Here is a 26,061-nt window from a genome sequence, read left to right as displayed (position 1 = left end):
TCAGGTCCCGTTGGGGAGGCGAGGCCGCTCACACAGGCCCCTCTCCGCCCCACCAGCCCGCTTCCTCTGGCCGGCGCCCTCCTCGGCCTCGGCCTCGCTCACCTCCCGTGGCCTCTTCCGGAAGCGCGCCCCAGGCCTGCTTTTGGGGGGCGGCAGAGGGTTGATGCCCAGGATCTTGTGGATCTGCCGGAACGCCAACATGCGCAGGGCGTGCTGGGGGCAGACGACCCATCAGGACCCTCCTGCCCGCGGCCTGCCGGCCCGCCTCTCATGGCCCCGTGTGGACTCGGGGGCTTGCTGGGCATCCTCGACACCCTTCTAGCAATTGCAGAGCTCACGTCACCCTTGGACGTGAAGAACTGTACTGGGAGTTGCTTGTGCCAGCTGGTGGTGAGTACTGTGCCAGGAAGCCCCTCGGAATTTCAGCTCTTTCTCTCCTCGCTACAGGGACCTTAGATCCTGCCTCTCCGGGTTTGGCTCTGATCAAGAGCAATTTGACTCTTTCCACTGAAGGCCATTCATAAATGTCAGGCCCAGTGCGATTTCTGTACTGCTGGAGACTTGCTTATAAATAAAAATTTGCAAACAAAAGGGAAGCCACAGATGGCGTCTCTGCTTTGGGGCCTGAAGCTGTTTAGGCCCAGTTGGAGGCCTTGGCTGGGTGTTTGCAGACCACAGGGCAGGGTTGGGGAGGATAGTACCGGCCAAGGAGGCCCCAAGTCTGCGCCTCATCACGGGAGTAGCTTTGGTTCTAGGCCAGGCTGGCCCTGCCCCTAGAAGCAGTCCTGTCACCCACAAGCCACCTGTCTCTGTAAGGGAGGGGGTGGGAAGGGAAGTCCCAGACCACTTCCTGGGATGCAGCGCAGATGTGAATGGGGGCTGGGAACTGGGCTGCCCGCAGCCAGGTCGAGCTGGCCCGAGTCGGGGAGCCCCGTGGGCTGGCCTCCTACCTGGGCACTGGCCGTGATGTCCTCCCGCTCCTGGAGGGTCATGGACCCGAGGGCGTCCATCTGGTCTCTCTCGCAGGGATCCTGGAGCCCCGGCCCATCTTTGAGAGGGGAGGTGGGAGTGGCAGAGAAGGAGAGTGCACCCTATGAAGGCTGCCACTGCGGCTCTGCAGTGCTGGGGGGTCTGCACCTGGCCCCTTCATGCCCACGGGCCACACCGGGCCTCTACCCTGCCAGTTCTCCCTCCAGCCCCACAGGCGTTCAGCAGACCTCCTCACCGCCTGCGTGTGTGTGCACACGTGGGCGAGCATGTAGTTACAGAAAAGGCTCACACCACGGGTCAGTGTATCATCCTCTTCTTCCACTTAAAACGCTATTGCCCCGTGTCACTGAAATGACTGGAAAACACCGTTTTGCATCTAACATGTCACGCGGGCCGCACGCGTGCTCTCCTCCTTCTGCTACCGTGAAGGGCATCGTGGTGAACATCTTTGTACACAGCCCATCATGGAATCCCTGTTGTTTCCTTCGGAAATGTCCCCCGGGCTGTCCCTGGCTCCCCAGAGAGGGTGGGTGTGCCATCAGAGGAGCGTGAGAGAAGGCACGGACCCCTCCCCTCCAGCCTCCACCCCGCCTCTCCTTCCGGCTGGTCCACACCTCCGTGTGGCTCCCTTGAGTGGTGACATGTGTGTGCACGTCTGTGTCCGCTGTCCTGCCTGTGCTGGACGTGGTTCTCAAGTGTTCTTAAGAGGCTCCTCTGCGCTCCCCCGTCCCCCCGCCCCCGCCATGGCCCTTGGTCTCTGCCACGTGCTCCAGGGTCTGGGCTCCCGGCCGACGGGGACTGACCTGTCAGGAGTGTCCCCGAGGCCACGCACTCCAGGACCCGTCTCATGGCGTCCCCGGGGCTCAGGGGCCCCTTCGTGCTGCTGAGAGCCTTCTCCACCAGCAGCTCCATGGCCTGGGCCGGGTGGGGACAGAGAAGGAGACCCGGGCCTTTGAGGACGGCACGGCTGTGCAGCCTCGGCCAGGTCTCCAGGGGCCCGGGGACGTGAGGCTCCCCTCCCAGCTCTTCCCCTCACGCCCACCCACCCCTGAACTTCTACAAGGAGGGGGTCACCGGGGCCTTGCCACCCTGGCGTGGCCATGGGTGGGTTTCTTCCCTCTCTCGCCTAGTTTCGACATCAGCAAAATCCCATAGACAGTAACATTGCAAACCAGTGTCATGAGGGTTAAAAGAAACTCATTCTCCATGACCTGAGGTTCAGACAGTGAGGGCCATGAGGGTCACAAGGACTTGGGGACTCGCGCAGGCGTGTCCCCACCTCCAAGGAGCCACCTGCCCGGGCCCCAGGGCAGGGCCGGAGCTGTGACTGTCATGGGGGTTGCGTCTATACTTATAGCGAAACGGGCTCCGGGGAATGCGGGGCCCTCCCAGTGTCTGAGTGAACCCCTCTCGTCACTCAGCACGGGGCCACCGCTGTGCCATCCCCCAGGGGTGGTGCCGAGAGTGGGCATCTCCCCGGTCCACGGGCAGGAAGCCGAGGTCCGGGTGGGCTCCAGAGCCCTCATGAGCAAGGCCAAGGGTAGCCTGGGCTCAGGTGGGAAGGGTCCAAGAACCCGCCTGTGGGCGTGGGAGCCGACAAACTGGCAGCAGAAGGCCGCACGTAAGATGCACGCGTCCCCCCAAGTTCAGGGCACTCGGCCGCCTTCCCAAGGATAATGTCGAAGGTGAAAGGCTTAAAAACCTACACATCTGCGCTCGCTGGGGGATCAGTGGGTGTGTGACGGGAGAGGGACACTCAGAGACAGACCTGCCGAGGGGCGCACAGACGAGATGAGATCCTGAAAGACGGGGCAGGGGGGCCCATGGAGGGCAGGAGCTGGGGGTCTCACAACACAGCAGCTTGGGGATTTGGGGGACAGGGGGCCTTCCCATCATCTTCCCCCAGAAGGGCTCGGGGCCTGCTGACCGGGGGTGTCAGGGCCGCAGGGGACCTCCCCTTCAGAGGAGGTGGGTCTGCACCAGGCTGCCTGCCCTCACGGGGGCCTCTGCACTGACACCTGCAGGTCTAGGCAAACACCCCACCTCTTGCTGGGGCGCCCTTGTATTTGCATGCTTCCTGATTCTGCCCGCAAGGTTGTAGGTTTCAGATAATGCAGTCAAATGAGACTGTGTCTGTAGCAAGCCTCACCCTGGGGCCAAGGGACCCCGATATGCCCCACCGCAATCCACCTCTCCTGGTGCTCAGACGGACACCAGCCCTTTGTTGGAAAGCTGAGCGCTGAACCAGGAAATGAGGCTCGGCCTCCCAGGGCTGTGGCCTGTCAGAGGTTGGGGGCTTCCTAAAGCAGGGCCAGCCCCCTGGCACTGCCTTACCCAGTCTGGCAGGGCCCCCCAGGTGGGCACGCGCTGGCAGAGGTCCCGAAGGACCCTGATGACGATCACACAGGGCTGCAGTCCGCTGGCTCTCGCCTTCGGGAAAAGCAGCACATGGTTAGCTCCAGGGAGCTGTAAGCACGTGGCCAAGGGGGGGGACGTGCACTGGGCCGAGGGAACAAGGGCTGATCCAGGGGCAGTGAGCCCAGCTGGGGGTCCTGTCCTGGCAGTGAGGGACTCCGGGAGGCATGGGCCGGCCGGCCTCACGGCTGGCGACCGGAAGCAGACTCCACTCCCAAATGGCCCAGGGCTGAGCCCTAGTGCCGGCCATCACGGCCCCCCACCCCCAGAGTGGTGGTCACTCCTTTCAAGTTCCCGACCCAATCAGCCAGGATGTAACCTCTATCACGTTAGCGCTGGGCGTGGACACATGGGTCGAGGAGCCGGCCAAGGAGCCGCCCCACCCACGTCTGTCCCTCATTTGTACTGGGAGCCCGCTCTGGGCCCGACCCCTGACCTGGAACCACTTGGCGTGGCGGAGGGCAGCCAGCGACTGGAGGCACTTCTCTGAGCTCAGGACATCTCCCGGGTCAGGCGGAGGCACCTCTGTTCCTTCTAGAAGAGAAGGGCACATGGGCCAGGCGCCCCTCTCCCTGCTCCCGCTGCCCGGGCCACGTGGCCGGGCCCTCAGGTCCCTAGGCCTCTTTGCATTTATCCAGAAGACACATGGTTCCGCTCGCTGGCCCGTTCTCTGGGACGCTGCAAGGACCACAGACATCCTCTCCACGAAGATCCCATCTCCTCCGGGTTCTGCGCTCTCACGAGGAAAGAGCTCCACGCGTGTCACCCAGTGCCATCAGCGCTGACTCCCTTGGTTAGCAAATCACGGTTCAGATGGAAAACTATGAATGAAGCTGGATTCCCAGAAACTTCCGCATGCATAATTAAGAGGGAGACAGCGGGTCAGGTTTGAGCACACGCCATCACAGGTGACCAGGGCTCTGTGTCTGGGGGAAATTCCAGCCTGTTTTTGATTCCTTCTTCTTCTTGCTTCAGGAAAATTCTTCTCCCCTTATGCTGCGAGGTCCTGGTGTTTTAGGTCACAGGAGGGAGCAGAGGTTTCTCTTTCGCCCATAAACCCCCCAACCCCCAGGCCTGGGTCTGCTCCTCTGGGGCTGAGAGCAAGCAACAGAGGAAGCTGAAAGCTCCCCTCCCCGCAGCAGCCAGCAGGGCGGGGACATCGCAGCTCTTGGGGGCCCGGGGCTCCCTCGGAGGGGTTTCCGGTTCTCCAGCCCCCTCCAGTCCACCTCTTTCCGAGGCCTCGGACCTTGAACCCTTTCCGACATTCCCAGTCCCCCCTCGGAGCAAGCCCGAGCAGGGCCTCCACCTGGAACTGAAGGGCATCACTTTTTCTTCCCACTGTATTTATTTTCAGATGACACTCTTTATGACAACTGGTAACGGCTTTCCACTTACGGTTCAAAGGCTCTCCTCTTTAAAAATTTAAGAGTCAAAAAGGAATTGATTCAGAGGAAAGCATCAGTGGTTCGTGGCCCTCAGATCTGACAGTAATGAAGGGGGTCCAAGAAAGACTGGAGTTTGGGAAACAGTCTCCGGGGCTGTTCCGGGAGGTTCCAAGGCTGGATGAGACTCGGGTGCATCCCCATCGGCTTGGCCTGCACCCTCCCTGTTGGCTGCCCTCTGGCCTCGCCCCGCACCCCCTCCCACTGGCTCAGGCAATGCGCATCTGTCTCAGGTCCCCGGGCCCCTGCCTTGCTGGGGGACGCAGCACAGCTGGTCTCCTCTGGGCGGGGAGCAGGTGCCCGCACGGCCAGGAGGGATGGGAGGAAGTGCTCCCCACGCACGTGCCCCACAGCTGGGTACTGAGCCACTTGACACTCCGCCCCAGCTCTCTACCTCCCTTCCTCCGCAGCCCCAAGGCCCAGCTCTTATCTCACCGGGGCATCCGGGCTGACGGAAGTGCCGGAAACTGGCCGTGGCAACCCCCCCACCTCCCGCCCAGAGCAGAGGCGGATGCTGCCCTAGGCCACCGGGTGTGTGGAAAGGAGGGCTAGACGGAAGGGCCCTGCCGCACCTCGGTCTGCAGAGGGGTCCTCCCGCATCAGGGGCGAGGTGATGGACACAGTGACCTGTATCCTGGGCTCCTCGCAGGAGGAGATGATGATGTTGGCTTCAGGGTCGGAGGAGACCTCGTACTTGTCCTCTGTCACCATCTACGAGGTGCAAATACAACACAAGGCCTCATTACTCCAGCTGACAGGCAGGCTGCGGTCGGGTACCAGGCCCCATGCCGGGTGTTCTGGAACCTCCTAGGGACACAGACACAGCCCCAGCCTCCGGAAGTGCACACGTAGAAATGCATATAGACAGCAGACCCAGCATCAAGGTGTCTTCATATGTAAAAACACCCAAAGCTCAATAACAACAAGATCAGCAACCCAACAGCAAAACCGGCAAGTGGGGACTTCCCTGGTGGTCCAGTGGTAAAGAATCTGCCTTGTAGTGCAGGGAACTCGGGTTCAATCCCTGGTCGGGGAACTAAGATCTCACATGCCGCGTGCCACAACTACTGAGCTTGCGCGCCTCAACTGGAGAGCGCACGTGCCCTGGAGCCTGCCTGCCACAACTAGTGAAGAGAAAACCCGCATGTCACAACTAGAGAGAAGCCTGCGTGCCGCAACAAAGATCCCACATGCCTCAATGAAGACACCGTGTGCCGCAACTAAGACCCGACGCAGCCAAAAAAAATAAATAATACAAATAAATAAATAAATTAAAAATAAATCTTAAAAAAAAAAACTGGCAAGTGATAGATAGCTTGGAGAAAGAGAAACCAAAGTGACCCTTTCTACACAATGACAAAAAAAGACTCCCATGGCAAGGGAGAATCACGTTAAAACTAGAATGGGGTGCCATCGTCAGCTGTAGGAAGGACAAAACTCAAAGAGTCTGGGGAGGCGCTGGGCTGGCAAATCCATGCGTCTCTAAACTGCTGGTGGAGGCTGACCCAGCCACACTCGGCAGAAGCCTCCAGGCTCAGGCCTCTGACCCAGCGACTCTGCCCCGGGACGCGCTCCCACGTGTGTGGAGCACTGTGTGTACAAGGTTCTTCATCTGCTGCAGCCTCACTGGTAACACAGAACGCGGGACACAACCTAAACGTCCAACTACATGGAAGGACCCAGCTAGTTATGGACAAGTGGCAACAGGATACTCTTCGGCCGCAAAAAAGAATGAAGCTCCCTAAGTACGAATATGGAATGTGACCCAAGAAATGCTATTCAGTGAAAAATGCAAAATCCTTCAGTTGGTCCAGCAGGCTACTGTTTGTGTAATGAGGGCAGAACGATGGTTTCTCAGGACACTGGACAGGGGCTGCCTCCAGGCAAGATCTGAGGCCCCTTGGCTCCGCTACCCACCCCATGCCTGCCCAGGGTTCAGCCCTGCCCCAGCACACTCGTCCTTAGGACCCCGCCTACCCCGGCTGCATCACTGGGGGATACCCTGAGGGTCAGCCCCCCTGCAAGCAGAGCCTCCAGACAAGCCCCGCCCTCTCGGCGGATCTCCCTCCCCTCCATTTACACCCTCTCCGGCTTGTCACTCTCAGGGGCACAGGGAGAAGGGACCCCTTGCGCACAGTCATCAGAACTCCGACTGCCGTCCCCGATTACCAGCCTCCCGGGGAGACCGCACAACGAAGGCGGGCTTGGTGCAGTGACCCGGTGCCTGCATAGAAAAGCTTTACTGTGTCCCTCATCTTGCTTTGGGGTCCCCCAAGACACTCGGCCAGGTAACGGCTAGGAGGGTCTGTCTACATGGCTGGGAGTGGGGGGCATTGCCAACTCTCCAGTGGCCTTAGCCATCTTCCCCATGGCCTCATCCATCTTCATGAGGCTTAGGGATTTGTCTTAGCCACCGGGCTGCAAGGTTCCAGAGGACAGGGCTTGCATCTGAGCCATCTTTGCAACCCCTATGGTATTGAGCAGAAAACTGTCATGTCATGGGTGTTCAGGAAACGAGTGATTAAATTGGTGAAGTCGGAGCATGTCACTCCCCTGCTTAAAACCCTCCAGTCTCCCCATTTCCCTGAGGAGGCAATCTTACCTCCCCACATGGCCTTCAGGCCCAGCTCGATCTAGGCCTTTGTCCATTTGGGCACGCATCTCCCTGGGCCTCCTGCCTTTTGGCCTCTGCAGCTGCAGGTCCTTCTATGTGGAATACTGCCCACCCCCACATCTTTCAAGGCCTCTCCTCATCTCTCAGCTCTCATCTCACCTGTTCCATCTTCTGTCAGGACACACACCTCCCACGGTCCTGTCTGAAGTGGCCCCCGCTCTCCCCAGGTGCTCGCTACTTGACATCAGGTTTTAATTTCTCTACAGAAGATAAACTGGACGTTAGCTTGCTCTGTGTTTGTTTATTGTGTCTCCTGACCAGACTGGGAGCCCCAGAGGCCAGCCTGGGTCTACCCGGCCCCCAGTGCTCACTACACGAGTGGGAGGAACGATGCTGAATTGTCTCAGGAAGGGCAGCAGACACATCAGGAAGAAGAAACCGCCCTGGGAATTGAGTATTTTAATGGAAGATGATCAATTTAAATCATGACATGATTTCACTCTTCCCCCGGTTACCATCTCGCTTGAGAAAAGCTCTATGACAGGGACTTCCCTGGTGGCGCAGCGGTTAAGAATCTACCTGTCAGTGCAGGGGACACGGGTTCAACCCCGGTCCGGGAAGATCCCACATGCCATGGAGCAACTAAGCCCGTGTGCCACAACTACTGAGCCTGCATGCCACAACTACTGAAGCCCACGTGCCTAGAGCCCATGCTCCACAACAAGAGAAGCCACCGCAACGAGAAGCCCACGCACCGCAACGAAGAGTAGCCCCCGCTCGCCACAACTAGAGAAAGCCCATGAGCAGCAACGAAGACCCAACTCAGCCAAAAATAAATAAATAAATAAATAGATTTATTTAAAAAAAAAAAAAGCTCTATGACAACAACAGGAACTGCTCCGGAGGAGAAAGTCCGGCCGACCCCCAGCCCTGCGCCTCTCTAGTCTCATGAGCCTGAGTGTCTGCCCTGTGGATTTCGTCCCGTCTGTGCTCCGTGCCGGCTGGCTGGGCTCTGCTGTGGATGTGACGGAAGTAACCGTCCTCAGTGGCCGGACGTTTAGACTGTTTCCAAGCTCTACCCTGAACCCCCTTTGTAAAGGAACCCTCAAGTTCCACCACTCTCTCCTTGTGCCTGTTTCTAAAAACAAACCGGTTTGTGTCCAAGCCGCGTAGAAGCCACGCGATGCGTGGCCGGGCGCCTCACCGGGAGCTGGAGGGGCAGCTGCTCCGTGACTCTGCGCAGCAGGGCGCGGGTGGGCTTCTGGGAGCAGAGCAGGATCAGCTGCACGGCCCTGTCTCCCCGCAGGAGGAGGCCCTTCGCCAGGAGGCCGACCCGCATCACGCCTTTCAGGATCCGAGCAGAGGGGCCTGGGTGGCTGCCGAGACAAACCCGCAAACGCGTGGGCAGAGGGTGGGGAGGAAGGGTCTCCGCTCCTGCACGCGGGGCCGCTTCCTCATCTGTAAAACGGGAGCACGGCCCTTGCCAGGGGGCACCTGATCAAAGAGCCACGAGGAGACAGATCTGGGAGAAGCGCTTGGAACCGCCGCTAGGAAGCTGCGCTGCTCAGCAGGGCTGGCGGCCATCACTGTTTCCTAATAAACTGCATTCTGGAAGAGGCCACCCGCGGCCACCCCCAGCGGCGCCCTGGTCCTCAGCTAGCAGGGCCCCCTCGTCGGTCCTTGGCTTCGTGCTGCTGAGCCGCCTCTGCGGCCACTTCGCCCCCAGCTGGACTCCCCCGAGGCCGCCGGCCAGGTGCTCCCTGCTTCCCTCCGAGTCGTGTCCCCACCTGCACCACACCGGCCTGGTCACTTTCCGCAGGTGACTGCCACCACCGCGTCCACCCGGCAGCCACCCTCCCAGTGCTGCCCCTCTGCAGGTTGGGGACACCCGAGCTTCTTCCCGGGGCCCGAGGCCCCCAGCCTGACCCCTGGGCCGCCTCGCCACCGCCCTCTCCTTCCACCCCCTCCCCACGAGGCTCATCCCACCCGGACCGCTGCCTGGGGTGCCCTCACGTGGCGGCCCTCCCCACAGCTGTCACAACACAAATGTCCGCCCCTTGGCTCTCGAAGCTGCCGCCTGCTCCCACCACTCCCTGATCCCCACTTTGTTGTTTTCTTTGTGACACTTCTCAGGATACGAGATAACCTAATTCTGTAATGCATTTGTGTATTTCTCTGTGGTCTGTCTCGGGACCACAAGTGCTGGAGCCCGGGATGGGCCGAAGGGACCTGGCCGCACCTGGGATGTCTACAGGACCAGGACCATATCCTTCAGGGGAAGACAAAGCAGAGAGGCGGGGAACCTGCAGATAAAGAGACTGACAGGTTGTCAATCAATTTGGACCCTGATTCAACAACAACTGCAAAACAAAAAAAAACCCTAAACAAAAAGACCACGTTATGCTATCCAAAAAGACAACTGGAAATTTCAGCACTGACTGGATATTTGATGGGGTTGAAGAATTATTGTTCATTTTCTTCAAGTATGATAATGGTGTTCTGGTTTTGTTAAATGAAAAAGAGTCTTGTTTAGAGACACGTACTCCACCCTCGGGCTGATATGCCTGATATCGTGTGTGATAGGGTTTCCTTTAACCGCAGCGGTCTGTTGAGGAGGGGGGTGGGTAGAGAGCAAGTGAGTCATCCCTGGTTTAGGGATGGTCACTTGGGCCTCGTCACCTTTTGTGTGTGTTAGAGAATTTCCATAATAAAATAGAAAAAAAAACAAAACCCAAACACTAACACACTCTTTTCGATAGTTAAGTAAATAATGGAACATCCACGACTTCCCTGGCAGTCCAGTGGTTAAGACTTTGCGCTTCCACTGCAGGGGGCGCCAGTTCAATCTCTGGTCGGGGAACTAATATCCCACATGCCACAGGGCTACTGAGCCCACGCACCACAACTAGAGAGTCCTCGCGCCACAACTAATGAGCCTGCACACCACGACTAGAGAGAAGCCCGCGCACAGCAACGAAGAGCCCACACGCCGCAACGAAAGATCCCGCATGCTGCAACCAAGACCCCGTATACCTCAACTAAGACCCGACGCAGCCAGAAATAAATAAATAAATAAATAAATAAATAAATAAAATATTTTCAAACAAACAAACAACAACAAAAAAAGCAAAACACGAGCACGGGGAGAAAACGGGAGCAAAACTGCAAAGCACTAAGTGAGGGGCCTTTTCCTTCAGAAGACATCAGGGTGGAGGTTAAGGGAGGGCCCCCCCTTTCTGCCCGAGGGGCCGCGCCTGCTTCCCCTTCCAGGCGGTGAGGAAGGCCCACTGTCCCGGGGAGGCAGCTGCGTTCACGCTGAGGGGTAAGTGCATTTCATTATGACACTTGGTGACCCACGAGTGGCTCTCATGTTCTTGTCGGGGAGCAAACACTGCGGCAGGAAGAAGCTACTGACTGGAATCAGCCATACACAGAAGGACAGATGCTGCATGACTTCACTGGCGTGAAACATCCAGAACAGGCCAAGCCGTGGAGACAGGGAGTGGAAAGGTGGGTGCCAGGGGCGGGGGCAGCGAGCGGCCTGGGGAATTTCACGGGACGGATTTCTGTTTTGGATCATGAAAACGTTCTGGAAATGGACAGCGGTGATGGTTGCACAACCTTGTGATGTACTTAGTGCTGCCGTATTGTACACGTAAAAATGGTCACGATGGCAAATTTCGTGTTATGAGTATTTTACCACCAAAAAAAAAAAAGAAAACCTTAAAAAAGTAAATGATGGCGTTCCCTGGTGGTCCAGTGGTTAGGACTCCGCGCTCTCGCTGCTGAGGGCCCGGGTTCAATCCCTGGTCGGGGAACTAAGATCCCACAAGCTGTGTGGTGCGCCCAGAAAAAAAAAGTAAATGGAAAAGAAGCCAACCAGAGAGAAGGGACTTGGAAAAGCTAACTCCCTCATGATTCACTACAAGGCATCGGGACTTTCCATCTTGCGACACTCCCGGCAGCGGGAAAGATGATTCATGCGGACGCTCAGCGGCACCTCCTGCTCCAGGAGAATCACACTTATCTCCGCGTTACGGGTGAGGAAACAGAGGGGCTAATCCTCTGTGAACTACATTTCTACACGCACCTTTGACAGGAAAAGTAACTTCTGGTGTTAGAACAACCGGTTGGGACTACCACTCCCTTTGAGCCTCGGGGCTCCGGCTCTGAGCCTCTCTTGGGGAGTTTTCTGGAAAGCCCTGGGCGTCCAAGGGCTCGAAGCCACCCGGCAATGGAGCCGCCTCTGTCACCCCGGGCCCCCGGACAGGAGGGCGATGCCCATTACCTGCACTCCCCGCCTTCTGGCTCTGGGCGCGCGGAATCCTCCTCGGCCATTGTGTCGGACACCAGCTTGAGGGCGCGCTCCGAGTGGGAGACGGCCTTCTGGACGGCCAGGAGCTCCTCCTCTGTGGGGTAGATGGCGGCGTGCTTGCACATGACATGCCGGTCGTCGCTGGACTCCGGCCGCCTCATGGGCTTCGGGGAAAGGCACACGTGTCACGTCACGGGCAGCCTGAGAGGCCCCGGTGACCCGGGGGACGCGGGGGGCCCGGAGTCAGGCTGGCTTTGACAGGCAAGCGGTGGCCGGAGAGCCAGGCAGAGGAATGACAGGGTCCACAGGGGAGGTGGACCAGTGAGGACCCCAGGGCCCCGATGGCTGTGGGGAGCTTGGGCCGACTGGGGGTCCAGTGGGCTCCCTGGGCAACGTTCTCGAACTTCCGAGCCAGAGGCCCCGAGGCAGCTGGTGACCCCCTCCGTCAGCAGGGTGCAATCCACAGTTCCCATCCGACCCGGCCCGGCCCCCTCGGACGGACAGACACCCAAAGGCTCCCGAGGGATGTGACCACTGGGGCCTCAGGAAGCTTTAAGGGATCGCTGTGGCTGGAGGTGAGGCCCTCAGCCCCCTCCAGTTCCCAGCCCCTGAGGCATTCGGACATCAAGACGAGACCACCACCCACCAGAGGCTTGGCTGTGGACAGCACCGGCCTGCTCCTGAGGGGAGGTGGATGCTGGTCGGCCGGCGGGCGTCCCAAGCGCGCCTCCTGCGCCTGTGGCTCCTCTTCCAGCCGCCTCTTGCACGAGCCGTAGCGCCTGCTGGGGTGGCAGGGACGAGGAGCCATGAGCAGCGGCGGGACCCTGGGCCGGTCACGCGGGAGACCGTGGGGAGCCCCAGGAGCGGCTCCTCACGCCGCCTGGTCTGGCCCGGGCTGAGCGCGGCTGGCGGGCGGAGGGCCCTGAGGCCCCGCACCTCATCTCATCGTGCCGGCGCCGCAGCTCCCCCAGACGCTGCTTGCTCCGCTGCCGCTGCTTCCTCAGCCTCTCCTCCAGGAGCTTCCGAACTCTCGTGCTGGGCTTGTCCGCAATCGGAAGATCGGGGTTCACTTTTTTCTGGGAAGATCGGAGACCTTCGGTCAGACGAGAATGCTGGGGGTGTCACCTCCCGTCAGGTTTATTTTTTATTTTTTGATTTTTTTTATTGTTTGGCCACGCCCCACGGCATGCGGAATCTTAGTTCCCCGACCAGGGATCGAACCTGCGCCCTCTGCAGTGGAAGCGCGGAGTCTTACCCGCTGGACCGCCAGGGAAGTCCCTCCTGCCAGGTTTAGACAACAGTGAGTTTCAATCCCCAAAGTGTCAACACTCCTCGTCCCCAAAGGCCATGGCAGGAAAGGGAACCACAGCGGGGAACAAAACTATGACTGACTTGCAGAGCAGCAGACGTGACGTCCGCCACTGCGCAAGCCAACCATCCGCACATCTGACAGAGGAGCCAGAGGGAGAAGGCGCCGCAACACGGAGCAGCAACCGCGGTCAGTGGTCACGCATGTTGACGGAGGACTGAACGGACATGCTCGTCCCGATCAGAGTAACCCAGGGAAACTCCGTTTGTGTGGGATCCAGCTCTATATATTCTAAATAGCATTGCTAATTCGCTCACTGGGCTTTGTCCTTAGTACTTAATTTCATCACTCAAAGAGTGTAGTGTTGTCTAAGGATTGGTCACTGGTGGAAACAATACAAGCGTGCTTCAGCGGGTGAAACACACACAACGTGTCCCTCCACACACGGGAGCATCTCTCAGCCAGGAAAAGGGGTGAAGCCCTGACACTCGCTACCACGTGGACGGACCCTGAGAACGCGATGCTCAGTGAGAGAAGCCAGATGTAGAAGGACACGCGGTGTGTGACTCCGTTGATGGGAAACGTCCAGAACAGGCAAGTCCACAGAGACGGAGAGTGGGTTCCTGGTTGTCAGGGCCTGGGGTAGGGGTAGGGGGTGGCTGCCAATGGGAACGGGGCTCCTGACGGACTGTTCTGGAACTAGATGGAGCTGCTGGTTGCACACTCTGTGAATGTAGTAAAAGCCACTTTACATGGGTGAGCTGCGTGGTGTGTGAATGGTATCTCAACAAGGCTGCTGAAAAGAGAGGAAATATCCAGAAGCCATTGTTTGTCACGAGCAGAGTCACAGTGTGTGCTGTGCACAAGTGTACACGGGGCCCGATAGTCAAGTGTGTCTAAACACACGTGTGCACGCATGCCCCGGCAAACCCGTGACAAGGAGGCCTCGTGAAAGCAGCCGAGGGTCCCTCTGGCTGAGCCCGGGGTGCTGAAGGGCCCAGGGGCTCCGACTCATGGGGGCAAAAGGTGTGTTTTGAGATGTGAGCCAAGGTGTCAAGAGCACAGACGCTCACCCCCAGCCAGGCCCACCAGACACCCCCTGCAGGCACACCTTATACTGCAGCCGGTGCCGCCGCCCCCTCACGTGCATGTCCCGGGCGTTGGGATCATTGAAGCTGCACTCGCACAGCTTGCAGTGGAACCGGATCACTCTGCCCTCCTCGTTGCACACCTGAGACACAAGGCACGGCTGAGCGCCGCCCACGGCCCCCACGCGGCGGGTCTGGGCTCCAGCAGGGCGCCTCCATCCCCCAGGGCCGTCCAGGCCGGGCGCTGGCTCCCTGTCTGCCCAGCGGTTTATGCTTTCAGAGGAGTGGCTCTTCACCAGCGCGCCCTCCCAGGCCTGGCTCCCCTCTGCCACCACCGTCCCGTCCTCCCTTCCCCTGTCCCCCCATCCCGGGGCTGCCACCAGCCTGGCAGGAAGCCTGCCTGGTGTGGCTATTTTGCAGGGGACAAAACAGAAGGTGCTGAGTTGGGTGAACAAAAGCACGAACACGAGCACAGAAGAAATGCCCACATGCACGGCCCGGGAGGCACCCGGGAGGCTGGGACTGTGGGCCTGGGGCGAGAGGCTCAGAACCTGAGCTCCACAAAGCCCCGGGCATGCAGGTGGTGCTGTGTGGGGCGCACGCTGGCTCCTGTGCCCGAGGATCACGTGCCCGTGGGTTTCCAGGACACAGATCCCTCCTGCCACCTTGCTTGCCGCAGGAAGAGGGGCTGCCTGGCGGCAGGAAACGCCTCCGCCTGTCTCGGGCCTTCCTTCTAAGATCTGAAGCCCAGCACCCGGGCCTTCCAGTGAGATCCAAGGGATGCTGGCTCACTAAGGTCTGCCCGGGGCTGGTGTGCAAGTCTCAGGGGGAGAACTGGGACGAGGCCTCGAGGCTTGGCCCTGCAAGGTCCTTCTCCACAGGAGCCCGGGGTGGAGCAGGGTGAGCCGATGGCCGGACGCCCAGCACTTACCTCCTCCACGTAGCCTGGGCCCACTGGCTGTGCGTCACAGCACCTTCCAGAAGCTTCCACAGAGCCTCCTTGGGCGGGCGGTTCTCCGGGCCGCTCTGATCTGGGGTGTGCCAGTTTCCCCTGGGGGGCTCTGCTGTCTGCTGCCGGCAGCGCAGGAGGCCCTGGAAGGAAGAACCGCGTGACTTATAATCTGCTCCAGCCAGCGACCAGGGTCGGCTTCTGGTCCGTCAGCATGAAGGGTACAACTCGATGCCACCGGGTCTCCCCTGCCCCCCTCCCCCTTCTGTGACGTCAGCCTGTGGGATCCACAGTCCCGCGAGACCCCTTCCCACCAGCCTGGGTCACGACTGGGAGAGCAAGGCCCTCACGGCGTTTGGTGCCAAGGTGGACGGGTCCACAGGGAGGCCCAGGTCGTAGGCCCCTCTCTGAGGACAACCGCCACTGCTGCACAAAGTCTGCAGCCCTTAGTTAACCGACAGTGGAACATCAGGCAGACCAGGGTTTACTGAGCCTCAGAAGGGAGACATTTCTTTGTCACCAAAACCGCTTTATGATTTGATCTTCAACATCACGTGACGGTTCAAATCTCAGGCCTGCTGAGGCTCAAAATAAAATAGGCCCCGCCTCCCACACGAAGCGTGGTGGTGGAGAGCAGAGACTGGGTTGGAATCCCACCTCCACCGCTCACCGGGTGGTCCAGAGCCAGGTGCTTTTCCTCACCTCCCCTCGGTTCTTCCATCTGTAAAGTGGGACTAATGACAAACCTAGAGCCGTGGAGGGTGAATCAGGCACGTGGAGTGACTGCCTGACATGTAAGCCTATTTACCCTTGAAATGCATGTCCCTCAGCAGCCGTGACTGCCCAGGGGTCACAGCAGGTGCGGGTGACACACGCTCGAGGGAAGGCAGGGCTGCGGGTGGGGCTGCGAGGAACCTGCCTGGATTTCCCGGGGCCCACCTCACTTATCAGAGTGCCCGGTGTGAAGGGGGCTGCTTCCAGCACGTGGAAGGTGGCAGCCCAGGGGATTCTCCAGGCCTAGGGCCGGCTTCCCGAGTGTGGCCAGCACGCGGCTCAGTCCCAAGCTCCACGGGAAGAAATGGAAGCTGCAATGGTTCTGCCCACGCTTCCCCAGGGTGGGCCAAAGGCGGCAGAAGACACCCCGCCAGCGGGGATCTGGGAGAGAACCACCCCCTTCATAGGTCCTGCCTCCCCAGAAGTGATGGCCACACGCACACCGTTGACCGGACCATCCCGTCTCTGAGGCTCGAGCTCGCTGAGGCAGGACAGTGGCTGTGAAGAGCAGAGACACGTACCCACGTGCGAGGCCTTCGAGGTGGCCGGTCTCCTGGCTGGCGCTGGCCTGCTTGGGGCACACATGCTGGGGCTGGCAGGGGCCGCGGGGGGGCTCTCTGCGGTGAGGGGGGTGGAGGCCGGCTGGCTGGTGCTGGTGGCCTGGGCCGAGTTCGCTGGCGCCGGGTCCATGTTGGGAATGGGCTTCCCCAATTTGGTGTGCAGCTTGAAGACCTGGAACAGACCCAGCCCCCTGTCAGGGCCGCTCAGGCCTGGCCAACCTTCCTCAGGGGTAGGAAGAGCACCTCACCGGGCATGCGGGAGCTGGCAGCCTGTGGAAGTGAGGGCGGTGGTCCATCCCGTCCCCGGGGACCCTGCCCCTTCTCCAGCTCCCACTTAAATGCCTTGGGAAGGGCCTTCCTGAGCTGTCTCCTGCTTCTAGGCCCCCACTACTCCTGCACATGGGGGACCTATAATACTTTGACACCCCTGCTGGCTTACACAGACCCCCTTCCTCCAAACTCCACTGCCTGCACTGAGAAGCATGGCTGTTTTCTGCATGCCAAGCACCAGCCCGGTGCCAGCCCCAGGTAGAGACACAGTGTGTGTAGACCGCCTGCTAAGATGTACACGTGTACACGTCCACGACACAGATCCATGTTCGGTATACGTGGGCGTACACGTCCATAGACACACCTCCACATTCTGCAGGAACTCATATACACGTCCAGGGACACAGATCCACCTAGGATACAGTCATCCCCCTGTCCTCGGCATGCCCCCCCCACACACACACAAAGGCACTTAATTGCAAAAGTTCCAGTTGGAAAGGACTGTTCCACCACCCCCAGAGTCTGCACTGACGACCGTCTCAGACACATTCTCTGGCTCTAAGTCTCTGACACTCACGGCTCAAACGTGCCCCCCACCCCGGGGCTGGCTGCAGGGCCTCCTGACCCCAGAACGAGTCCCAGCCTGCGAGCTGTGACACCCGCAGCCCACCCCGCCTGGGCCCAGCTCTCCCGCCTGCACCCCTGCTACCACCAGGCTGGCGCGTCCCCTTCTCCACGCCTCACTGCTCCCTCCTTGGTGGGTTTTGTGGGTTCACGCAGGCATTCGAGAGCCTGTCCCAGCTGGGCTGGGGAACGAGGCCCTTGACGAGCAGGGGGAGAAGACAGATCCTCAGGCAGGGGCTCGGGGCGGCCCAGCCTGCAGCGGGGGCTGGAAGGGGGCTGCCAAGGGCAGGGTGTGAGCAAAGGCCCGGGGGCAGGAGGGAGCATGGCCGGTGAGCTGGGGCAGCTGGAGGGGTTCTGTGGACGGGGCAGACAGAGGCAGCCACAGGACAGGGGCCTTCCTAACCCTCTCGCTCTAAACTGTGCGGTGCAGCTCAAAGCAGGCGTCCAGCCAGGAATTCCCCCTCCTCCTGTCCTCAGCGCACACCCGAAAGGTGAGCAGCACCTTGCAGGTTCGTGATGCCATTTGGGGAAGGTTTGCTGATTTCCAAAAAGCACCTCTGGACCATAGAAAGAGGGCACAGGGAGAGGGGCCCTACCTTCTCTCGGGTGGAGGAGCCCATTCATTTCCTCACAAGATGACATACTACAGGCATTTTTAAGCCCACAGGAAAACGTTGATATTAAAATAGTAATAAACATGACAAATGCTGATATTAAATAATTTAGTATCAATGAAAACATTGATATTAAAATATTAAACCTTACTACTTTGATTTTTAATAAATAAGGACCCCAAATGGAATATACCATTTGATCTCATCAACATACAAACTCTGGTTCATATATACATGCAGACACACCCAAGGCCAAGAACAGTTTCCTCTGGGTATGAGCTGCCCTGCTCCATGCTTCCGTCCAGGGGCAGGTGTGACTTTTCTAACTGGGAGAAGGGGTTTGGCTTCTGAGGAAGGAGGACGCGTGGGCCTGCAGGGAAAGCTACTTCTCGTGGGTGGCTGCCCACCCCCCGTGTCATCGGACGCCCCTCTGGGTCCCGAGTGGGCCGGGGCCTGTGAGGGGCTCCTACCTTCTGGTGCTTGGAGCCCCGGATGTGGGCGGCATAGGCCTCCGCCCCGGTGCAGGACACGGCACACAGGTCGCAGTGCAGCTGCGCCTGCACCCCTCGTGGGCTGCCGTTGGGCTGGGTGCCCATATTCTGAGCCGCCTCTTTCTTTTTGTGCTTCTGCCCTTCCAGGTGCTCGCGGTAGGTCTGCCGGCAGAGAGCAAGGGCGGCCTGAGGGGGCTGTGTGCCCACCTGGCACCGCGCCTTCCCCGTCGCCGCAGTTCACCGGAGGCCTGATGTCCCCACCCCTCTGTTCACGGGCCTCCTTTTAAAGCCCAGTCAACAGATAGAAGACTCAGAAGCTTGGACGGAAAGACATAAGGTTTCCTTCTCTTTTGTTTTTTCTAAAAATCAATGAGTTTCTTAAGCAAGCATCCTCAAAGGAGCACACATTTAGTTTCAGGGGCTGCTTGAAAGAATATTCCGGCTTTTCAGAATCTGACCTCAGAAGCCAAGCAAGGATGCGTGCTACCGGAACGACGCGCGACACACTTCACTGTTAGAACACTGCTCCCAAACCGCGGGGTCCACCTGGGGGAGGTGGCCGCGAGGCACAGACCCACGCTTCCCGCACCACGTGCCCGAGATGTCTGACAGCGTCTGGCACACGACTGAGCTCTCACGGGGCAGCCCTGACTTGTCTCTGGGAAGCCTTAAGACGAGGCAAAGTGGGCCTGCTAACCCAATGCCCTCTAACCACGCCAAGAGTCAACATTCCGCGGAACAGAAATGTCTCTGGAAAATACCAAAGGCACTGGTGACGTCGGCTGGCTCTGGGGGCAGGGACAGGAGTGGGAAGGGTGCTCTCGGAATGTAGAAATCTGTGGGGGTTTTTTTTTGGCTGTGCCTCGTGGCACATGGGATCTTAGTTCCCTGACCAGGGATTGAACCCGCGCCCCCTGCAGTGGAAGCGCAGAGTCTTAACCACTGGACCGCCAGGGAAGTCCCAGGAATCTGTGTTTTTACCTAAGCCACAGAACACACATACACACACACACACGCACACGGACATGACGTAAAAGCCTGTGGGACGGAGACAAGCCTGAAAGGATATACACCAAGGCGCCAACAGTAAACTACTTCAGAACACGCTTCGCAGAGTCTGAGCCCGTAGAAAGAACAAATGTTCGCAGTTTATGCCATCCCGATGCCTGACTCTCCATCACAGACACGGAACAAATGTGGAATGAGAAAAAACCCAGAGGAGCATTAGAAGGAGGCCTGCCTGGTGCCCCGCGGCTCCTGAAGCCCACAGCTGCCCTGGAGGCCCCTCGCTCGGCCGGGACGGAGACCGCACCGCCAACTGTGCTGTCCTGGACTCAGAGACAGGTGCCCGGGAAAGAGGCAGAAGTGCTGCCCCCGCTGCGGGGAGGCCACGCCGACCAAGTCCTTCCGATGCAGACGGAGGCCGTGCGTGGCTGCTTCCACGTTAACCGTCTCTCAAGCGGCGCTGGGTGGGTGCGGGAGGGGCGAGCAGGGAAGGGCAGCACGGGGACCCTGCAGAAGCACCCGGCATCTCGGTGGTGGAGGCGGATGCGCGAGCCTGGGCAGGTGATGAGCTCGCACAGAGCAGACCACACGCACGCACACGCACGTGCGCACAGGCATACGCAGGTGCCAGTGAGACCGGTAAAACCTGGGACCTCTGACTCAGCGGACGGGTTCAAGGCCAACATCCCAGCTGTGACAGTGACTGTAGTTTGGCAAAACGTCAGCACTCGGGGCGCTGGGTGAGGGCACGTGGCCTCTCCACGGTGTTTCTTACAACGACCTGTGAAACCACCACTATCTCAATGAAAAGTCCAACGAACAAGCGCTGTTAACATTAACAAAAAGCTGGGAACAACTGGAGCTGACACGTCTGCGTGCCAGATGCTATGCCGAGTGGTGACGCGCTTGGGCAAACCCGGTCCCACGGGGAGGCGAGGCTCAGAGAGGCCTCGACACCCACTCGGGTGATGCTCACGTGCCCACGCTCCGTCCCACCCCACGGCCGTGGGGAGCGTCACACCCTTGCTCAACGTGATGCCGCGAAGAGTCTAGAATCACAGGAGCAGACCTTGTATTGGACTGGTGAGAGGAACCAAGAATCCTCACGATGCAGCCCTGAGTGCGGGCCGCCCGGCCCTCGTCCCTTTGCCAGGGAAGTCGGGGCGGGATGAGGGGTTCTGGGCTCCTCCCACACCTCTATAGCCTGCGATTTGGAGTCTCTGCATGCCTCCACGGTGCCAGCTTTCTCTCAGAGTACTAAGAACAAGACAAAATCCACACGGGGTGTTTTGTGAGGACCAGCCCTAGCGTCTGATGATCTTTGCAGGGAGCGAGATGGGTCACCTGCGAGCGTGGTTGGGGAGGTCCTTTGCTTAGACAGCAGTGCACTCGCCCGCACACGCGCACGAACGTGCTTTTACCCACCTGCGGGCCTGCCTGCACGGTCCTGTCTGCACGGCCCTGCCTGCACGGCCCTGCCTGCACGGCCCTGCATGCACGGCCCTGCCTGCACGGCCCTGCCTGCACGGCCCTGCATGCACGGCTCTGCCTGCACGGCCCTGCAGCAAAGGTGCACTGTGACCAGCCGTGCCTGCCAGCCCTCGCGTCCAGGACAGTGCGCTGAGGGCCTCCCTGCTGCAGATGGCCTCAGGGTGCAAGACCACGCTTCTGCGGCCAACGACCAGCGCTGGGCCCACTCTCGTGTCTTTCACAAGAACACCAGGCAGTTTTAAGGTTATGCTGATGCGCACTTGGCGTTGCAAATTAATAACAGATCTCTTTTGAGCAAGCAACGACCCTGACCTCTGGCCGGTCGCAGGGGGTAAGGGAGGGCTCTCCCACCCGCGGGGGCAGGAAGGTCCGGGGCCTGCCCAGCGTGGGGCGGGGCGGCTGACCTGGGGACCAGCACAGCTGATCTTGCAGATGTCACAATAGTGAAGCGGGAGCTGCTTGGGGCCACCCCTGGGTTTTGGCAGCTTGGTGGCAACTGGTAGCTTCTTGGCGAAGTTGTTGGCGCAACGGGCACTGGGATTGCTTCCCGAGCCGCCCCACAGGGACGAGTCCACGGGCTTTGGGAGCGGGGGCGGCCGCATCTGTGGGAGGAGCAGCGGGGGATAGTAAGGACTGACCGCTGAGTACGGGGATGCGCCATAGCTCGGGTAGCTTGGTCCTATGAAGCGGAGAGAAAAATGAGAGGGGGAGATGGGTTGGTTTTGAGGAAAGGACCACATTTATTTCAGCAGCAAATAAAAGGAACAGCCTGCACTTGCATGCCTGAGGGGGAAACCACCATCTTACCGGTGTACGGGGCGGAGGCTGGGCCGAACGAGGATGAGGAAGGCAGGGTGGAGAGGGAGGAGGCCGCGGGCTGAGCGCTGCTCGCCGGGGGATAGGTGGAGGTGGAGGGCGAAGCGCTGGCCGGCTGCCCCGCCTCGGCGGTGGGCACCTGCGGCAGGGGCTGTGCTTGGTTGTACCCAATGCCACCGTAGGCTCCTTGGGGCCCTGGAGAGCAAGCACAGCCTCTGCAGAGCCACCCCTGTGACACCGGGCCCAGGGAGCAGAGAAGGTGTGACCAACACGACTGCCTGGCTGCCAGGAGCTGGCACGGCCTGGGCGCAACTGGCTGTGAAGGCTGGGTGTCTGAGCCGCGCTGGAGGCCGGAGCCCCGGGCTCTCCCATCTTGGATTCCAAGTCCTCAGCAGGACCCATTTCCTTGGAAAACACTTCCAGTCCCACCTTCGTCTCTCCCCCATCTCTCTGTCTGGGTTTCCCCGCCCCTCTCTCTCGCACACACGGGCCCACTGACTAGTGGAGACTTTGGGGCGTATCTGAGGAGACAGCCCTGAGACCCACGCTACTGCTGCACCTCCTGTGAACCTGAAGCGCTTGAAACCTGACTTTCCTGGGGTCCCTCCCGTGTAAGCGAGGCCCCCTTGCCCCCGCCCTGACCCTGCAGAGACCCACCCACCTGGTGGGCAGAGCGTGGCCGTGGCCATGGCTGGGAGCTGAGGCAGGCCAGCAGCAGGTGGCGGGTCCCGTTTGTTCTCGTAGCCACCAGCGGCTGTCGATGGTCCATAGCTGTAACTGTCCTGCGAGAGGGTTTCCATGGGGAACACAGAGCAGGAGAAAGGTGCTCAGGGTGGGGCAAGGCCCCCTCCTCGCCCCCTGCAAGGCCTGCATCCATGTGGTTCCCGAGCTCCTGCTCTGTACCAGCCTCTGTTTTGGGACCTGGGGACGCAGCGACCAGGGAGAGGGATGTGGCCTGCTCCCTCAGAACTGATGCTAATGTCTGAGAGCAAAAGTGCTCTGAGGAACATGCAACGGGACAAGGGCTGCCGGGGACGGCTCGGAGGAGGAGGCAAGCATGCGGAGACCGGGGACAGGGCTCCTGGCCGGGTTGGCAGGGAGCGGAGGCCCTGGTGGGGGTCAGCGGGTGGGCTGGCAGGAGACCCGGAAGCTGGTCAGAGCAGAGGACTGAGCGCCAGGAGAGGGGCTGGGTGGGCAGGCAGGGCCGGGGTGCCGGAAGGGCCTGGGGCAGCAGGAAGCACGGCTGGATTTTGGTTCACAGGGAGATAGGAGCTGTTGAGTGGACCAGGGACTAACTGCATGGAGGTGAGGACGGATCCAAGAGGCCGGGAGGAGGCCCTGGGAGCAGGGCAGGAACTCAGGATGGTAGGCTGGGAGAAGTCCCAGAGGTCCTGGGGAAGCAAAGGGGAGTAAAGGAGGGAGGGGACGGAGCCAGGTGGGTACGAGCTTGGCCGAGCAAATCAGGAACAAGCTGTGGGTGACAGAGGCTCAGGGGGCTGGGCCACATGGAGCGTGGGACGCCTTGGCGATTCCACGTGGAAACACAACTGCCAGATCTGCGGTCCTAGAGCTCGGGGTCAGGAAGGGGGCATCGTCAGCACCGGAAAGGCCCGGGAAGGACAAGCCCAGCCCCCATCCCCTCTAAGGGCAGGGATGGGAGCACCAGAAGGGTGATGGCCCGTCTGGTTTGTGTTTTCAAGGAAGGACTGGTGCTGGGCAGAGAAAAGTCGGGCTGATACCTGGTAGGAGGGAGCCGTGGTGGCCGCCGGCACAGGCTCCTGGGGCTGGCCGCCGTAACCGAGGTCATGGCCGGGGTGGGGCTGGTACCCGCCGTACCCCGCTGGAGTGATGGGCCTGGGTGGCTGGGCGGCCTCGGGAAACGGGATCAGGGCAGGGCCCAGTCCAGGAGCAGGCTGCATGGCCAAGCTGGTTCCAGCAGCTGGGAGGGGAAAAGCCATCGGAGGCTGGGCGCTAGAACCACAGATAAACACAGAACCCGGCAGCGTTAGATCCTGGCATTCGAGAACCTGCATTGAGCACAAAAATGCCATCTGACACTAGACGTCAGCCACTTGGATGCCTCCAGTCCAAGACCTTTCTTCTGTGAGCACAGGCGCCACTGGAAGCGCTTTTCATGAATTAATCTCACAGCAACCCTGAGTGCTCGGAGCCAGCCTGGTCCCCATTTTCACAGTTGAGACAAATCACGGAAGGTCGATTAACGCTAAACTAAGAACTCTTTACCTATAAGAACCAGCTCTTGCTTGTGGTTCGTTCTGCAGGAAGCCCAGAGCTGAGGTCTTTTGTCTGCCTCACCTCATCCCTACCTTCCTGCCCTTAGAGAAGGCACTGCCAGCTGTCTGTAGGTCCGTCTGTTGGTCTGTCCCCACTGTCTGGAAGACGAAACTCTGAGGATAGGTGACAAGTGCCTGATTCAGACCCAGATCTTTCTGATCCCCGCGCGCCTCACTCTGCAAATATCAGTCACCAGTAGGCGGTCCTCAAATGTAAAAGCCCGTTTGTCGGGGAAGGGTATCGGCTAAGATTTTAGCCCAATACCAATAAGAATCATATAAGAAAGTTCCTACAACCCTCCTACACTGTTGGTGGGAATGTACATTGGTGTAGCCACTATGGAGAACAGTATGGAAGTTCCTTCAAAAATAAAAATAGATGGGAATTCTCTGGTGGTCCAGTGGTTAGGACTCAGCGCTTTCACTGCTGAGGGCTGGGGTTCAATCCCTGGTCGGAGAACTAAGATCCCACAAGCCACATGGAACAGCCAAAAACTTTAAAAATTAAAATAAGTAAATAAATAAATAAAAATAGAGCAACCGTATGATCCAGCAATCCCAATCCTGGATACATATCCAGAAAAGATGAAAACTCTAATTCAGAAAGATATATGCACCCCAATGTTCACTGCAGCACTATTTACAATAGACAAGACATGGAAGCAACCTAAGCGTCCATCGACAGAGGAATGGATAAAGAAGATGTGGTACATATATACAATGGAATATTACTCAGCCATAAAAAAGAATGAAATATTGCCACTTGCAGCAACATGGATGGACCTAGAGATTCTCATACTAAGTGAAGTAAGTTAAAGACAAATATTATATGATATCACTTATATGTCAAATCTGAAAATAATACAAATGAACTTATTTACAAAACAGAAACAGACACACAGACATAGAAAACAACCTTACGGTTACCAAAGGGGAGGGGAGGGAGGAATAAATTAGGAATATGGGATTAACAGATACACACTACTATATGGAAAATAGATAAACAACAAGGACCTACTGTATAGCATAGGGAACTATATTTAGTATCTTATAATAACCTATAACAGAAAAGATCTTTAAAGAAAATACTGAATCACTTTGCTGTACACCTGAAACTAATACAATATTGTAAATCAACTCTACTTCAATTTTTAAAAGAAGGAAGTTCCCGCAAACCCTGTAGGGCAGGGGTCCCCAGCCCCCGGGCCACAGCCCGGTACTGGTCCGCAGCCTGTTAGGAACTGGGCCGCACGGCAGGGGGTGCACAGCGGGCAGGAGAGCGAGTGAAGCTTCACCTGCCGCTCCCCGTCGCCTGCATTATTGCCTGAACCATCCCCTCCACCCTGGCCGTGGGAAATCTGTCTTCCACGAAACTGATCCCTGGTGCCAAAAAGGTTGGGGACCGCTGCCGTAGAGGATGAGGCAAGGCGTGTGCGCAGCTCAGATGCAGGCAGACCTGAGTATAGAGGGACGACGGCTGGCAGCACTTGTCCACTGGCACCTTCGCACACATTCTGGGCCGATGCTAGACTCACATGTGATGCTTGCAGTGTCATTCCTGCCCCCCAAAGTGGCTCACTGCCCAGTGGGGAGGGCCATGGAGAAATGGGGACAACATGGGGGGGTGTTATCCAGGCCGTCCTGGGGGCTGAGGGACCTGCCAGGGAGAGGGAAGCGCGGTGCTGAGGGTCAAGCGGAGCCCGCTGCATCGTCCCTGCCCATCTCCTAGCCAGCATCTCTTCGTCCTCCTGGCAGCCAGAGGGGTCCTCTCAAAGCACAGACCTGACCACGTCACCCTCCTGCTCAGAACCCTCCCAAGGCCCTCCACCCCCATCCCCTCCCACACCTGCTCGCTCCCTTCCTCACTTCCTTCTCCAGCCCTTCCTGAGCCCCTGTTGGAGAGCAGCAGGGCCCTGTAACCCATCATCCTGCCCCCTCACCCTGCTTGATTTTCCCTCCCAGCACCGCCTGACGCAATCCTTCCACCAACATGAAGCCAC

General features: G+C 59.1%; 1 protein-coding gene across 1 annotated transcript; it reads right to left on the bottom strand.

Moving 5' to 3' along the window:
* ZFR2 (zinc finger RNA binding protein 2) lies at positions 1-25,574 on the bottom strand. The gene is made up of 20 exons (XM_061189070.1): positions 25,518-25,574; positions 24,084-24,175; positions 23,507-23,738; positions 22,429-22,549; positions 21,759-21,962; positions 21,356-21,630; positions 18,435-18,617; positions 16,418-16,628; positions 15,105-15,265; positions 14,197-14,316; positions 12,713-12,852; positions 12,423-12,558; positions 11,750-11,940; positions 8,666-8,837; positions 5,420-5,558; positions 3,842-3,939; positions 3,325-3,420; positions 1,794-1,905; positions 951-1,048; positions 1-213 (listed from the first exon to the last, which is right to left on the bottom strand). The coding sequence occupies exons 1-20, from the start codon at positions 25,572-25,574 to the stop codon at positions 1-3; spliced, it is 3,051 nt and encodes a 1,016-aa protein (XP_061045053.1).
* Between the last annotated feature and the right edge of the window lie 487 nt (positions 25,575-26,061).

The sequence above is a fragment of the Eubalaena glacialis genome, chromosome 4 (assembly GCF_028564815.1).
Source record: "Eubalaena glacialis isolate mEubGla1 chromosome 4, mEubGla1.1.hap2.+ XY, whole genome shotgun sequence".
Classification (NCBI taxonomy): domain Eukaryota; kingdom Metazoa; phylum Chordata; class Mammalia; order Artiodactyla; family Balaenidae; genus Eubalaena; species Eubalaena glacialis.
The sequence above is the reverse complement of the archived record's forward strand: the minus strand, read 5'-3'. Positions and strand labels throughout refer to the sequence as shown.